The following is a 16,800-nucleotide window of genomic DNA, read 5'->3' as shown; positions in this document are numbered from 1 at the left end:
ATGTCTCCCCCTCTCTCTGCTGCCAGGGCCATGACCCCTGCTCCCTTAGGTGGATGCACACCTTAACCAGAACAAAACTTGTGGGGGCTCTGTGGCCCTTCAGTGGCCCCCGCCTCTCCATCCTGGCTTCTGTGGGGGTCTCACCCTGCATCTGCTCTGTGTGTACATGCTGGCCCTCTGACAGCCTGGGCTGTTTCTTCCATTTCTTTCTTTCCCTAGGCCTGGTATGCTGTGAGTGCTTAAACAATGCTTATCAGCTTCCTGGGCTGGACAGCCCAGGTTTTGCAGGGTCTTTGTGCTTATGCTGTGGCATATCTTGGCTCAAGGCTGTCCTGGGCTCAGGATCAAGAATTCTCCCATCGTCACACCCCGACCAGCTGCAGCCTCCCCGGGATGCTGGCGAGCCTGGGGAGGCAGCAGTGAGAACAGCCTAGGAAGCCAGGCTGGGCTTGAGCCCCCTCTGTGCAGGAAGGCCAGTGGCAGCCCAGACCCTAAATCACCTCAAGGCAGGGGGGCATCTCAGCATTGTCCCCTTGGAAATGGCCCTGCTGGATGAAGATGGTGGGGGTGGGCGGGGATCAGGAGCATTCAGTGAGCTTTGAACAGGGGGTGGAGGGAGGCTGAGAACCTGGTGTCCCAGGTAAACAATGCTAGTTCAGGCTCTGTGTCCGGGGCATCCACTTTTCTTCCCTTGCCCCATTTGGTCTGGAAAACATGGAGGACCCCAGACTCAGCCTGGCTCCTCCTCAACCCTTCTCTCTGAGCTGCCACGGCATTTAGACTTGGGGGAGGCCAGCTGCAGGGGGGGCTGGCTGACCTCTGCCCTTGTACCTTCTCTCTGAGCCGTGGATAGGGGCCGGCTGACCTCTGCCTGTCCCTTCTTTCCGGCCTTAGGCAGGGTCCTGGGAGCCCTCTGCAGAACCGGTTTCTTTTGGTCTTGCAGACGGTGCATGATGGAAGGCAGTTTTTGAAGTACATCGACCCTAAGCTGGGTGTCCCCTTGCCAGAGCGAGACTATGGAGGAAACTGCCTCATTTATGATCCTGACAACAAGACGGACCCATTTCACAACATCTGGGTGAGGCGCGAGGGTGGGAGGTGGGGCTCTGAGCTGAGTGCTTCAGCAAGAGGATCTCCTTGGATCCTGTCAGAGATGGGCGCCACTGTCCTCCTCGTTTTACAGTTGAGGAAACTAAGGCAGACGGAGGGGAAGTGACTTGCTCAGGGTCCACAGCTAGGAAGTGTCAGAGGCCAGATTCAAATTCATGCCTTGTGGCATTTGGTAGGTAGTAAGTTAGCTGTCACCAGAGGTCTTTCGATGGTGGCCACTTGTCAGGGATGTCACCCGGGGAGTCTGAGCCCCCAGGGCCTGGCAGAGACCCCCTCGGACAGCCCACAGACGCTCTCCTGTTTTTCTGCAGGACAAACTGGATGGATTTGTTCCTGCTCATTTCCTCGGCTGGTATTTAAAGGTATGGCCCGGGGTGTGGAGGCCCCTGCAGAGAGGAGGGGGCCGTAGGAGGGAGAGGGGAAGAGCCCTGGTCCCCATGGCTGTGGGCTCCCTGAGGGCAGGGGCATCTGTTGCCTAACTGGCTGACCCAAGGCTAGGGGCGGAGGGGGCCACGATACCCCTCCCCCACGGGCCTGGGCAGCCCTGGGGCAGGGGGAGGGAAGGTGCCAGGCTCCCCTTGTGGCTCGCGCCTGCAGACGCTCATGATTCGGGACTGGTGGATGTGCATGATTATCAGCGTGATGTTCGAGTTCTTGGAATACAGCTTGGAGCACCAGTTGCCCAATTTCAGCGAGTGCTGGTGGGATCACGTAGGTATTTGTTTCCTGACCCCTCCCCACCCCTCCTTTCCTCATTCTGCAAGATGTGGGTGTTGAGCCCCACCCCATCCCCTGACCTGTATGGCCCTGAGCAGGGAGGCAGCTCGGGGCTGTGGGCTAGGGGAGAGTCACCGAATTCCTAGTTCAAATCAGGCCTCAGATGCTTGGGCCTCTGGGTGAGGAAGCTGAGACCCAAGGTGGTGGTTTCCTGTGACTGAGCTCCAAATTCTGAACTGGGCCCATCTCCTGTCTACTTGAAGTCACACACAGGTTGGAGGCTGTGGCTCACACCAGAATCCCTGCAGAATGCACACTGAACCCCCTCATGCCCACACCCTCCCTGACAGGAAAAGGACTTGGCTAGGACAGGGATGGGTGGTGTGTGGAGCCCCCGTGTGACTGTGTGTGTGAGTGACTGTGCATATATGTAGCTGTGTGTGCGTATATGACTATCGCTGTGTATGTGTGTGACTGTATGTGTAACTGTGATTGTGTGTGGCTGTGTGTATATGTGTGTAACTGTGTGACTGTGACTATAAATGTAACTGTGTGTGACTGTGACTGCGTATATATGTAGCTTTGTCAGTGTGTGTATAACTGTGTTTCTGTGTCTATGTAACTGGCTGTGTGTATATATATAAATATATTTTTATATATATATGTTTTATATATATATATACACACACAACTATGTGTGAGTGTGTGACTCTGTGACTGTATGTAACTGTATGTGTGTGTAACTGAGAATGTGTTTGTGACAGAAACTGTGTTTCTGTATGTAACTGTGTGAGTGCTGTGACTGTATGTAACTGAGTATGCATGTCGTGACTGTGTTTCTGTGTGTATGTAACTGGCTGTGTGTGTATATGTATGTAACCATGTGAGTCTGTGACTGTGAATGTAACCGTATGTGTGGAAATGTGTGTAACTGACTATTTGTGACTATAAATGTAACTGAATATGTGTGTAACTGAGTCTGTGTATGTAACTGTATGTGACTGTATATATGTAGCTGTATGTCAGTGTGTATGTAACTGCATTTCTGTGTATATGTAACTAGCTGTGTGTATATATGTATGTAACTAGGCATGAGTGTGTGACTGTATGTGACTGTGAGTATATGTGTGTATAACTAAGAGTGTGTTTGTGACTGTTTTTGTGTATATGTAACTGTGGCTATAACTGTGTGTGACTGTGTAACTGTGAGTATGTGTGTGTAACTGTGTGGGTTTCTGTGTGTGTGTAACTATGTGGCTGTGTGTATATGTGTATTTAACTATGTGAGTCTGTGACTGTGTAGCTGTGAATGTAACTATGTATGTGTGTGGAAGCATGTGTAACTGTGTGTGTGTGTGCTTTTGTGTGTGTGCAACTGAGTCTGTTTGTAAGTGTGTGCATGTGTGTATGTATTTATGTAGCTGTGTGTCAGTGTGTGTAACTGTTTCTGTGTATGTGTAATTATATGTATGTAACTACGTGTGTGTGACTGTATGTGACTGTATACCTAACTCTGTGTGTGACTCTGACTGTGTGAGTATATGTGTGTATAATTTGGGTGTGTTTGTGACTGTAACTGTTTCTGTGTGTATGTAACTGTGGCTGTGTGTGTATGTGTGTAACTGTGTGTGTGGCTGTGACTATATATATGCAATTGTGTAACTGTGTATATGACTGTAACTGTGTGTGTATGTGTGTATGTAACTGTGTGGCCATGTATATATGTGTATGTAACTGTGTGAGTCTGTGACTGTGTATGTAGCTGTGAATGTAACTCTGTATGTGTGTGGATGCCTGTGTAACTGTGAATGTGTGTGTGTGACTGAGTGTTAGTGAATCCAGAAACTAAAGTTGTTTTCATCTAGTGTGGAAATGGGGCCGAGGAGACCTTCCCGAAGAACATTTTTATTAAGATGGTTTCATGAGGTTGTTTGGGGGAGGGGGGGAGAAGCCTACCTGCTCTGCCCTCCCCTCCCCCCCCGCCCGCCTTACTTCCTCTCTCTCCCACTGAATGTGATCAGAGGCCCTTTCTCCAAATCCCGATCAACCCTTCTCAGTTTTCTTGTTGCTGGGTTATTTTCCAAATGTCAGCATCTTCTAGTACACATCCTGCTTGACCCTCCTTTCTTTGGCTCTCTGATATAGTCTGTTTTCCACCAATGTATGAAGTTACAATTTGCAGTTTTCTTTTTCTGCCTTATCTCTGTGATGGTGACAAGATGTTATCTCCTGTGAGCCCATCTTCCAGAGGAGGAAACTGAGGCAGTGTCTGGTGTAAGGTGGGATTAGGCAGTTGTGTCTGCTGTACTTGCTTGTCTCACCTTCTTATGGGACAGTTCAGTATAGTTCAAGGTCATGGCTTCTTTTAGGACTTTTGTCCTTTTTCATCCATAAGGGCAGCCAGGGACACCGCAGTACCCCAGAGCGCTGGGCCTGGATTCAAATCCACCTGGGACCCTGGGCAAGTCCCTTCACCACTGTCTGCCTCAGTTTCCTCGCCTGTGAAATGGGGACAGTAGCCTGCCAGGGTGGTTGTGAGCTCGCTCAGCCGGCACTGGGTGCACAGTAGGCCCTAACTAGGGCTCATTCCCTCTCTTTCCATGGGAGGCGCAGAGGTGTGCCCTGAGACCTGATGGCATGGGCCATGGAGATGGGTCGGGGTGTGACGCTGTTCTCCTTTCCAGTGGATAATGGACGTGCTCCTGTGTAATGGGCTGGGCATCTACTGTGGCATGAAGACCCTGGGCTGGCTTTCTCTGAAGACATACAAGTGGCAGGGTCTGTGGAACATCCCCACCTACAAGTATGTGCTGGGAGGAGGGGCTGGGCGCGGGGCATGGGCGCCATGTTTCTGCCAATGACTCATCCACCCCATCTAGAGACAGAAAGTGTTGTTGAGCACCTACTAGGTGCCGGGCACACTGGGGCTACAGAAAGAGGCACAGGAGGCAGTCTGTGCCCTCAGGGGAGACCAGAAACAGACAAAGTTGGAAGAATTCACAGAGGGAAGGCCCTGGCACACTAGGAGGGCGAGAGCCAGAAGGCTGGGATCACTTGGGGAAAAGGGAGGGTGGGCTGGAGGCAGGAGGCAGGAGGCAGTGAGGGTCTGGGCGATGTAGGAGGGCTTAGAAATGATTAGGACAGCAGGGAGAGTACTGCGGGCCTGTGTGCAAATTCTGCCTCTCCCACACAGCATGCCCTAGGAGTCCCCAGGCAAACTATCTTGGAGCCTGTCAATTCTTCCTGTCTGGACTAGATGACCTTTGAGGGGTGAGAGAGGTGGAGAGTCGAGTAGGGTGGTGCTCCCCAGGGGAGGGCTTGGAGTCTTTCCAGTTCCATAAGCAGCCATGTAGGCTGGTGGACAGAGGGCTCAACCCTTCCTGTCTGGGTGTTCACCTCTTGGCCTCAGTTACTTGTCTGTGAAATGGGGATAAGAGTCCCTATCTCACAGGGTTGTGTTGAGGGTCTAACAGGTCATTATATAAGTGCTAGCTGTTATTATTTTTTAAATTAAATTTTGTTTTTCTCAGTTAATAAAAATCTGCCTTCTCTCTTCCTGTCTCCCCCCCACACACACATACACACACACTTGATCCTCGGCTCTCTTGCTTCTGGGTGTGCCCTGTATGCCCTTCCTGGCTTCTGCATCCCATCCCGAACCCCTAGAGGGCATGCCCCGGTCTGATTGGTCGTGCACCGTCACGTGCCTCCTCCATTGCCCTTTGAGGTGCTGGGCCCAGCTGATGTGCATCCACTGCTTCCAGCTCTTTGCTACCGCCAGAAGGGCTGCTTGACACATTCTCATTTTTGTCGTTGACCTCCCTGGGGTACGCGCCTAGCCGCAGACTCTCTGGTCAGAGGCCACGGACAGTCTCCTCACTCTCTTGGAATGATCGGAGCAGAGGTAGCCAACTGCCAGACGCCAATGTCTTGGGGGACACTGATGATCTCAGGCACCTCCAGGCTTTGCCATCCTTCCAGCCCCATTTCTGAGAGGCTTTGTTTGTTCTTACCTTTAGACCCCTTGTCCCCCAGGGATCACTTCTGCTCCCAAACCTGCATCCAGGATTTCATGCAAAGGCTGTTTTTCCCCATTTACCCGCCTCTCTTCTTTTCCTGTCCTTATTCTAATTTTGAATACTATCCTGACAACAGTCCTAACAGGAAACATTTTGTAGTGCTTTTAAGGTTTACAAGCACTCTTAATCTGTTCCTCATAACAGCCCTGTGAGCTTAGGGCTACAGTGACCCCTACTTTACGAGTCAGGAAACTAGGGCTGAGAGTGTATTTTGTGACTTGCCCAGGATTCCACAGCTGGTCGGGGTCTGATCCCATTCTAGCTGCCGTGTTCACAGCACTGAACAAGAGTCTAGCAAGCGATGCATTTCCCAAATAATGTGTGCTAACTAAGCGCTGTTTATACTGGAGATGCAGAGATGGCATCAGGCCATTAAGACGACCACTTATGTTAAAGAGAGAATCATCTCAAACTACACAGTCGTAGTAGTAGTAAAGACAGGAAGAGCCTTTGACAAAGGACAACACTGATTTATGCTTTGAAATGCTATTAATCGTAAACATAGAAGGTCTTAAAAAAGAACCAGGATAAAAAGCGTCTAGGATATAAACAGAGATGGCAGAGGGAAGCCAGGAAGGTACCTGAGTTCTCCCCAGTTTCCTTCAGAATCAGCATCAAATCAAGCCTCTGACAGATTCTGGAGCGGCACAACCCCCAAAAAGACAGAGTGAAACCATTCTGCAGCTTAAGATAACTTAGAAGGTCTTAAGGTCTCTCACTTGGGCAAAAGGGGAGTGCAGGCCAGCACCAGTGGTGTCCGGGCAAGCCAAGAAAAGGTTCTTTGTCGTGGCAGAGATCAGCAGCCAAGGCCCTTCGGTTCTGGCTCAGCAGGCCAGCCTCCAGTCTTAGCACAGCAGGCAAACTGCAAACCCCAGAACCCAGGGCACCACAGGCGCCACCAGCCTGGGCCACTCCATCGCAGTGGACATGCCACAAGCGCTTGAGGCCCCAGTGTGGAAAGCCAGGAGCAGAGCTTAGCCTTAAAGGTCACGAAATAGACTTAAAAATGAACAGAAAAACAGAAAAGATAGCTGACCATAGAAAGCTACTTTGGCAACAGGGAAGATCAAAATACAAACTCAGACGAGAACAACATTGTCAAAATGCTTGCATGTGAAACCTCAAAGGGAAATATGAAGAGCTCAAAAAGGATTTTAAAAATCAAGTAAGAGAAGTAGAAGAAAACTTGGGAAAAGAAATGAGTTACACAAGGGAGTGTCAGCAGTTTGGAAAAGGAAGGACAAAAATTGACTGAAGAAAATAATTCCTTAAAAAATACAATTGGCCAAATGGGGAGGAAAAATCCACTGAAGAAAACAACTCCTTAAGAAGTAAAATTGGCTCTTTCCCTCTCTCAAGATGGCAGACCAAAAAAACCCTGAAGAACAGAAAAGGAAGATGTGGCTGAAAAGGTGGTGAAAAATCCTCAAAAGCACTGCAGGCAGAACCCAGTCCTGGCCCAAAGGATTGGGAGATAACTCTAGGTCTGCAGTGTATTCCCATCGAGCCATGTACAAGTGAAAGTACGCTGCACCAAAAACCCAGGTTGAAAGGAGGAAGAAAGAGAAGGTGCCTGCTACTATCTTCAAGCCAGTTGGTGGTGATAAGAATGGAGGAACCCATGTGGTAAAGATTTGCAAGATGCCAAGGTAGTACCATGCTGAGGATGTGCCTAGAAAGCCCCTTAGCACGTGAGGACAGCTGGAGCTCAGTTCTGATCATGCTCACTGGCTGCCACAGGGGTAAGCAAGTGGTTTTCCTGAAGCAGCTGGCGAGTGGCTTGCTACTGGCGACTGGACCTCTGAGAAGGACCCATCAGAAATCTGTCATTGCCACCTCTACCAGAGTTAACCTTTCGGGTGTAAAAATTCCAAATCATCTCACTGATGCTTACTTCAAGAAGAAGAGGCTCCGTAAACCTACACACCAAGAAGGAGAGATTTTTGACAGAGGAAAAGAGAAACACAAGATTACGGAGCAGCGCAAGACTGATCAGAAAACAGTGGACTCTCAGATCGTGCCCCAAATCAAGAAAATTCCTCAGCTCCATGGCTACCTGCATTCTGTATTCTGTCTCTCCAACAGAGTTTATCTTCACAAAGTGGTGTTTTAAATGCCTTGCACAGAACTCTTATTAAAATACTTGGAATAATTTTAAAAAATAGTAAAATTAGCAGTACAACAGCTAAATGAAGGAAATAATTCCTTAAAAATTAGGATTGGACAAGTGGAAGCTAATGACTATCAGACATCAAAAATCAAACAAAATCAGAGAAATGAAAAAAAAAATAGAAGAAAATATAAATACCTCATTGGAAAAACAACTGACCTGGAAAACAGATCGAGGAGAGATAATTTAAGATTTAGTGGACTACTTGAAAGCCATGATTAAAAAAAAAAAAAGAGCCCAGACAGCATCTTTCAAGAAATTATCAAGGAAAACTGCCCTGATATCCTAGAGACAGAGGGTAAAATAGTCATTGAATGAATCCACCTCCTGAAAGAGATCCCAAAATGAAAACTTCAAGAAGTATTGTAGCCAAATTCCAGAATTATCAGATCAAGGAGAAAATATTGTAAGCAGCCAGAAAGAAACAATTTAAATATCAAGGAGCTACAATCAGAATTTCATAGAACTTAGCAGCTTCTACATTAAAGGATCAGAGAGCTTGGAAAGTGATATTTTAGAAGATTACAACCAAGAATCAATACCCAGAAAAACTGATAATAATCTTTCAGGGGAAAAGATGGACATTGAATGAAATGGAGGATTTTCAAACTTTCCTGATGAAAAGACCAGAGCTGAACAGAAAATTTGATCTTCAAATACAAGATTCAAGAGAAGCACAAAAAAGTAAATAGGAAAGAAAAAAGAAACATGTTATTCAATAAGGTTAAACTGTTTACATCCCTATATGGGAAGATGATACTTGTCTTCACTCTTTTTTTTTTTTTTGGTGAGGCAATTGGGGTTAAGTGACTTGCCCAGGGTCACACAGCTAGTAAGTGTCATATATCTGAGGCTGGATTTGAACTTAGGACCTCCTGAATCCAGAGCCAGTGCTCTATTCACTGCCCCACCTAGCTGCCCCCCAAAGCAGTTCTTATGGGAAATTTTGTATCTTTAAATGCTTACATGAATAAAATAAAGAGATCAGTGAATTGGACATGCTATTAAAAAACTAGAAAAAGAACAAATTGAAAACCTCAAATTAAATACCAAACCAGAAATTCTGAAAGTCAAAGGAGAGATGAATAAAATTGGAAGTAAGAAAACTATTGAACTAATAAATAAAACTAAGAGCTGGATTTATGAAAAAAATAAAACAATAAAATAGATAAACTTTTGGTCAGTTTGATGGAAAAAAAAAGAAAACCAAGTTACCAGCATCAAAAATGAAAAGGGTGAATTCACTACTAATGAAGAGGAAATTAAAACGATAATTGGAAGCTATTTTGCCAAACCATCTGATAGTCTGAGTGAAATGGATGAATATTTACAAAAACATAAATTGCCCAGGGTAACAGAAGAGGAAATAAAATACTTAAGCAACCTCATTTAAGAAAAAGAAATTGAACAAGCCATCAGTGAACTCCCCAAGAAAAAAATCTCCAGAGCCAGATGGATTTATAAGTGAATTCTACCAAACATTTAAAGAATAATTAATTCCAATACTATAGAGACTATCTGGCATAACAGGCAAAAGAATCCTACCAAATTCCTTTTATGACACAAATATGGTGCTGATACCTACATTAGGAAGAGCCAGAACAGATTAAGGAAATAATAGACCAACTTCCATAATGAATATTGATGCAGAAATTTAAAATATTAGCAAAGAGATCACAGCAATCTGTCATGAGGATATAATACACTATGACCAGGTGGGATTTATACTAGGAATGCTGGGCCAGTTCAGTATTAGGAAATCTGTCAGCATAATTGACTATATCAATAACAAAACCAACCAAAATCACATGATTATCTCAATATATGCAGAAAAAGCTTTTGACAAAATACAGCACCCATTGCTATTAAAGAACACGAGACAGCTAGGAATAAATGGAGTTTTCCTTAAAAGGTGAGTAATATCTATTTAAAAATCATCAGCAGGCACTATTGTAATGGGGATAAGCTAGAAGCTTTCCCAGTAAGATCAGGGTGAAACAAGGATGCCTATTATCACCACTATTATTCAGTATCGTACTACAAATGTTAGCTTCAGTAATAAGAAAGAAAATTGAAGGAATTAAAGTAGGCAATGAGGAAACAAAGCTATCACTCTTTGCACATGGTAAGATGGTATACTGAGATAATCCTAGAGAAGCAACTAAAAACTACTTGAAATAATTAACAACTTTAGCAAAGTTGCAGGATATAAAATAAACCCACATAAATCATCAGCATTTCCATATATTACCAACAAAGCCCAGCAGCAAGAGATAGAAAAATTCCATTTAAAATAACTAGACAATATAAACTATCTGAGATGCTATCTGCCAACACAAACCCAGGAACTATATGAACACAGTGGTTTAGACGTAAAAGGTGGTACTTCAAGCAAATTAGGAGAGCGATGAATAGGTTGCCTGTCAGGTCTATGGAGAAAGGAAGAATGTATGACTGAATGACATAGGGAACATTATGAAATGCAAAATGGATAATTTTGATTACATTAAGTTAAAAAGTTTTTGCACAAACAAAACCAGTGCAACCAAGGTTAGAAGGAAAGCTGGGGAACAAACTTTCCATCCAGTGCTTCTGATAAAGGCTTCATTTCTCAAATAAATAAGAAACGGACTCAGATTTATTTTTTAAATTTTTAAAATTTATTTTGATTTATCAACAATCACTTCCATATGCTTTTGAGTTGAAATTTTTTCTCCCCCTTCCTCCCCCCACCCTCCCCAAGACGGTGCACAATCTGATATAGGCTTTACATTTACATTCCCATTAAACATATTTTCACATTAGTGAAATTGTAAGTAAAAATTAAAACCAATAGGAGGAACCATCAGAAAGATGAAACAAAACTAAACAGAAGAGAAAAATAAGTGATAGCAATTCGACTTCCATAGTTCTTTCTTTGGATGTGGACAGCATTTTCCGTCCCGAGGCCTCTGGAGATGTCTTAGATCCTCATAATGCTTAGAAGGGTTCAGTTTAACAATCTTAGTCATTGCATAACGTGGCTGTTATTGTGTACAAAGTCCTCTTGGTTCTGCTCACTTCACTCAGCATCAGACCATACAAGTCTTTCCAGGTTTTTCTGAAGTCAGCCTGTTCATCATTTCTTATAGCACAGTAGTATTCCATTACATTCATATACCACAACTTGCTCAGCCATTCCCCAATGGATGGGCATCCTCTCAATTTCCAATTCTTTGCCACCACAAAAAGAGCTGCTATGAAAATTTTTGTACATGTGGGTCCTTTTCCCATTTGTTTGATCTCTTTGGGATATAGCCCTAGAAGTGCTATTGCTGGATCAAAGGGTATGCACATTTTGGTAGCCCTTTGGGCATAGTTCCAAATTGTTCTCCAAAATGGTTGGATCATTTCACAACTCCACCAACAATGTATTAGTGTTCCAATTTTCCCACATCTTCTCCAACATTTATCATTTTCCTGTTTTGTCATGTTGGCCAATCTGATAGGTGTGATGTGGTACCTCAGAGTTGTTTTGATTTGCATTTCTCTAATCAATAATGATTTAGAGCATTTTTTCATATGACTATAGATGGCTTTAATTTCTTCATCTGAGAACTGTCTGTTCATATCCTTTGACCATTTATCAATTGGGGAATGGCTTGTGTTCTTATAAATTTGTCTTAATTCTCTATATATTTTAGAAATGAGGCCTTTATCAGAAGACTGGTTGTAAAAATTCTTTCCCAATTTTCTACCTTCCTTCTAATCTTAGTTGCATTGGCTTTGTTTGTGCAAAAACTTTTCAATTTAATGTAATCAAAATTATCCATTTTGCTTTTCATAATGTTCTCTATCTCCTGTTTGGTCATGAATTCTTCTGTTCTCCATAGATCTGATAGGTAAACTATTCCTTGTTCTCCCAGTTTACTTATGTATCAGCCTTTATATCTAAGTCTGAACCCATTTTGACTTTATTTTGGTATATGGTGTGAGATTTGGGTCTATGCCTAGTTTCTGCCATACTCTTTTCCAGTTTTCCCAGCAGTTTTTTTCAAAGAGTGGGTTCTTATCCCAGAAGCTGGGGTCTTTGGGTTTATCAAATAATAGATTACTATAGTCATTGACTACTGTGTCTTGCATATTTAACCTATTCCACTGATCCACCTCCCATTTCTTAGCCAGTACCAAGCAGTTTTGATGATTGCTGCTTTATAATACAATTTAAGATCTGGAATTGCTAGGCCACCTTCCCCTGCATTTCTTTTCATTAGTTCCTTTGATATTTTGGACCTTTTGTTTTTCCAAATGAATCTTGTTATTATTTTTTCTAACTCTATAAAATAATTTTTGGTAGTTTGATTGGTATGGCACTGAATAAGTAAATTAGCTTAGGTAGGATTGTCATTTTTATTATATTAGCTCGGCCTACCCATGAGCAACTGATGTTTTTCCAATTATTTAGATCTGATTTTATTTGTGTGAAAAGTGTTTTGTAATTGTGTTCATAGAGTTCCTGGGTTTGTTTCGGGAGGTAGACTCCTAAATATTTTATAATGTCTACAGTAAGTTTAAATGGGATTTCTCTTTCTATCTCTTGCTGTTGGGCTTTGTTGGTAATATATAGAAATGCTGATGATTTATGTGGGTTTATTTTATAGCCTGCAACTTTGCTAAAGTTGTTTATTATTTCAAGTAGTTTTTTACTTGATTCTCTAGGATTCTCTAAGTATATCATCATGTCATCTGCAAAGAGTGATAGCTTTGTTTCTTCTTTGCCTGTTCTAATGCCTTCAATTTCTTTTTCTTCTCTTATTGCTAAAGCTAAGGTTTCCAGTACAATATTGAATAACAGTGGTGATAATGGACATTCATCCCCGATCTTATTGGAAATGCTTCTAGCCTGTCCCCATTACATATAATGCTTGCTGAAGGTTTTAGATAGATGCTATTTATTATTTTAAGGAAGCTGAGTCAAATTTATAAGAATACAAGTCATTCCCCAGTTGATAAATGATCAAAGGATATGAGCAGGCAGTTTTCAGACAATGAAATCAAAGCTATCTGTAATCATATGAAAAAATGCTCTAAATCACGATCGATTAGAGAAATGCAAATTAAAACAGTTCTGACGCACCACCTCACACTTATCAGATTGGCTAATATGATAGAAAAGGAAAATTGACAAATGTTGGAGAAGATATGGGAAAATAGGAACGCTAATGCGTTGTCATCAGTGGAGTTGTAAATTGATCCAACCATTCTGGCAAGCAATTTGGAACTATGCCCAAAGGGCTATAACCCTTTGATTCAGCAATACCATTGATAGGTCTGTGTCTCAAACATCATAAAAAGGAAAAGCACCCACATGTACAAAAATATAGAAGTTCTTTCTGTAGTGGCCAAGAATTGGAAATTGAGGGAATGCCCATCCATTGGGGAGTGGCTGAACAAGTTATGGTACATGAATGTAACGGAATATTGTTCCATAAGAAATGATGAGCTGGCAGATTTAAAAAAAAAAAAAACGAACGAACCTAGAAAGACATGAACTGATGCTGAGTGAAGTGAGCAGAACCAGGAGAACGTTGTACACAGTTAACGGCCACGTATAAGATCAACTGTGATAGACTTAGCTCTTCTCAGCAATACAGCAGTCCAAGACAATTCCAAAGGACTCATGATAGAAAATGTTATCCACATTCAGAGAAAGAACTGTGGAGTCTGAATGCAGGTCAAAGCACACTATTTTCCCTTTTTTGTTGATTTTTGTTTTTTCTTTCTTGTGTTTTTTCACTTTTAGTCAGATTTTTCTTCCACAACATGACTAATGTGGAAATGTATTTAACACAATTGTACATGTATAACCTGTACCACACAGCTTGCTGTCTTGAAAGGGAAGAGAGGGAGATGAATTTGGAATTCAAAATCTTATAAAAGTGAATGTTGAAAACTATCTTTACGTGTAATTGGAAAAAATAAAATGTTAAGGGGGGAGGGGAAGTATCTAAAACCAAAAGCTAGCATTAAGTGCTCTAAAATACTCTAAAAGATTTCCCAGTTAGCACAGGAATAAAGCAGTGGTTCCCTTACCCCCAGTACTATAGCAACAGCAGGAAAACATTGGGAATATCAGAGGGTAAAAATCTGCAGAGAGGAGACAAAACTATGCCTGTGCACGCCCAATGGGTTGGTTTGCCTAGAAGATAAAAAAAGGAAATAAAAATTGCATCAAGTCCATTAATAGCAGAGTGATAATAAAACAGGAGAAAGTGATAAAGGGGAAGACCCATTTAAAATGACTACAAATTGCATAAAATATCTGCGAATGAAGCTACCAAGTCATACTCAGGATTTATAGATACTGGGGAAATGGCTACTGCCACCACACGGAGTGGAGGGTGAGGGCAGACTGCTCCATAAAAGTACAGAATCGTCAGGTCCGTGTGTGACTCCCCCGAACACATCTTGCTTCGGTAGGCCAGCTCCAGCAGTGTTCCATGGTGGCTGGGATGTGGGGACATGGTGACCAACCAGAGTTCCAGAGGACTCACGATGAAACGTGCCACCCACCCCTTGACAGGGGTGCTGAGCTCTAGGTGCAAAGTGAGACATGCATTTTGGGGCATGAACAATGAGAGAACTGTCTGAAGACCCAGCCCTCCAGGGCCTCAGAGATAAACACCAAAAGTTCAGAAAGTTGAGGAGGATGAAAGGAGAAAGAAGGAAACCATGAATTCCCACAGCCATCATCACGCCAGTCTCTGCTGAGCGAGCAGAGACAGGAAAAGCAGAAACATCAGAAGACGCAGGGTCAGCCCCTGCTGCACCTGAAGCTTCAGCTTCCCCTAAGCAGGGGCATTCTGTCATCCGAGACGAGGGGCCCACGTGTGATGATCCCACACTGCCACTGGGCTGGACAAGAAAACCCAAGAAGAGGAAACCAGGCTGCTCCGCCGGGAAGTATGATGTCTATTTGATCAGTGCACAGGGAAAAGCTTTTCACTCCAAGGTAGGACCGATAGCATACTTCCAAAAGGAAGCGGAAAGTTGAGAGCAAGCCACAGGTCATCCCTAAAAAAATGGGGCCATAAGCCAGGGAGTGTGGTGGCTACAGCTGCCGTCGAAGCCAAGAAGTAATCAGAGAGTCTTCTGTCAGGTCCATTCACGAGACTGTGCCACCTGTCAAAAAGCGGAAGACCCAGGAAACTGTCAGCATCCCGGTGAAGGAAGTGGCAAAGTCTCTGCTTGTCTCGCCCGTGGGGAGAAGAGTGGGAAAGGACTCAAGCCTGGAAAAAGCTGAGGTCGGAAAAGCAGAGAGAGCAGCCCCAAAGGGTGAGGTGGTAGCACCTCCTCTTCCCCCTGAAAAAGGAAGAGTAGCAGCGATAGTACCACCGCCACCACTACTGCCACTACTACTACCCTTCCTCAGTCACCCAAGGCCCCACCCCCTCCTCACCCTGAGCTACAGAGCTCCAAGGACAGCAGAAGCCCCCCGAACCTCAAGACTCAAGCAGCAAAGTTTGCAAAGAGAAGATGCCAAGAGGGGGTCCACCTGGGAATGATGGCTGCTGCCGCCACCATCACCACCACAAAACAGGAGACCAAAAGGACATTGTTTCATCCTCCATGCCACGGCCAAACTGAGAGGAGGCTGTGGACAGCCGAACGCCCGCGGCAGAAAGTTAACTAAAAAAAGATTTATAGATACGAGAGAGAGAGAGAGAGAGAGAGAGAGAGAGAGAGAGAGAGAGAGAGAGAGAGTGTGTGTGTGTGTGTGTGTGTGTGTGTGTGTGAGAGAAAATAGTCTGTGTATGTATATATGTATGTATAGTCTGTTTCAGTGTACATGTGTATATAGATATGGACAACAATTGCAAAATAATGCTTAAATGAAGCAACAACAGAATGGCTCGTGCCTGGGTGAACTGTGCCAGTGTAAGAAAAATGTCTGTCATTCCCAAATTAGTTTACAGATTAATTGTTAAGCCAGTCAAACTGGAGGGGATAATAACATGATTCATTGGGATGAACCAAATGGAAGTCTGCAATCTCAAGGAAGATAATTTCAGAAGTAAGAATAAAAGGAGAATAGAATTTCCAGATCTTATACTCTAAAGCAGGAATCATAAAAATTATCTGATGCTAGTCAAAAGTAGACATTTAGATCAGAAGAACTGTTCAGAAGCGTTGCCATGTTTATTCTCACCACCCTAAATTCTAGGCGAATCCTGGGTGTGTCTGTATATCTCCTTATGAATTACTAAAATTACAGAATCTCTCTTATCCGTTACTTCAGCTCTGAGCCCCAAACCCAGTTTCTTAACTATTATGAGCAGTTGCTTGTATCTGTATATCGAAACCTCTTAATTTCTTAGGCGTAAGTAAACTTCACAGTTTCTGTCTGTATAGTTGTATTGACAAGGTAAGTAATAACAAAAATATGTAAATAATTACAGTGTTTTGGCTGTGAAAAAGCCCCCGGACTCTGACCATCACTATAACTGCAGGTGACTACTCATCATTTCTGGAAGGATGAAATAACCTTCTGTGTGCTCAGGAGTCTCAGGAACTGCCTTGCACTGTCTCCCCCTCCCCCCCATAGTTAAAGCTCTGGCTCCCCCAGCTTCTCTGCCTCTTACAGAGAGAGCAACCATCTCTGCAGCCCCGGGAGGCCAGTCTGTGAAGGCTTCTGCGTGGAAGGCAGCTCTCACAGTCTAGGGGTGTTTGTGCTTCATGTTTTTC

At 43.8% G+C, this 16,800-nt stretch overlaps 1 protein-coding gene and 1 pseudogene across 2 annotated transcripts in view; both read left to right on the top strand.

The window, feature by feature from the left end:
* PTDSS2 (phosphatidylserine synthase 2) overlaps positions 1–16,800 on the top strand; it is a 38,369-nt gene that overhangs the window by 19,145 nt on the left and 2,424 nt on the right. For both annotated transcript variants that reach the window (XM_020979400.1, XM_020979401.2), the window contains 4 exons: positions 944–1,078; positions 1,422–1,472; positions 1,708–1,821; positions 4,512–4,630. In XM_020979400.1, the coding sequence (XP_020835059.1) occupies positions 944–1,078; positions 1,422–1,472; positions 1,708–1,821; positions 4,512–4,630 (419 nt within the window). The remainder of the gene's footprint in view (positions 1–943; positions 1,079–1,421; positions 1,473–1,707; positions 1,822–4,511; positions 4,631–16,800) is intronic.
* On the top strand, positions 7,627–16,797 carry LOC110202961 (methyl-CpG-binding protein 2-like; annotated as a pseudogene).

Source organism: Phascolarctos cinereus, unplaced genomic scaffold (genome assembly GCF_003287225.1).
Source record: "Phascolarctos cinereus isolate Bilbo 61053 unplaced genomic scaffold, phaCin_HiC Scaffold_9;HRSCAF=440, whole genome shotgun sequence".
Lineage (NCBI taxonomy): Eukaryota > Metazoa > Chordata > Mammalia > Diprotodontia > Phascolarctidae > Phascolarctos > Phascolarctos cinereus.
This window is presented reverse-complemented; position numbering and strand designations above follow the sequence as displayed.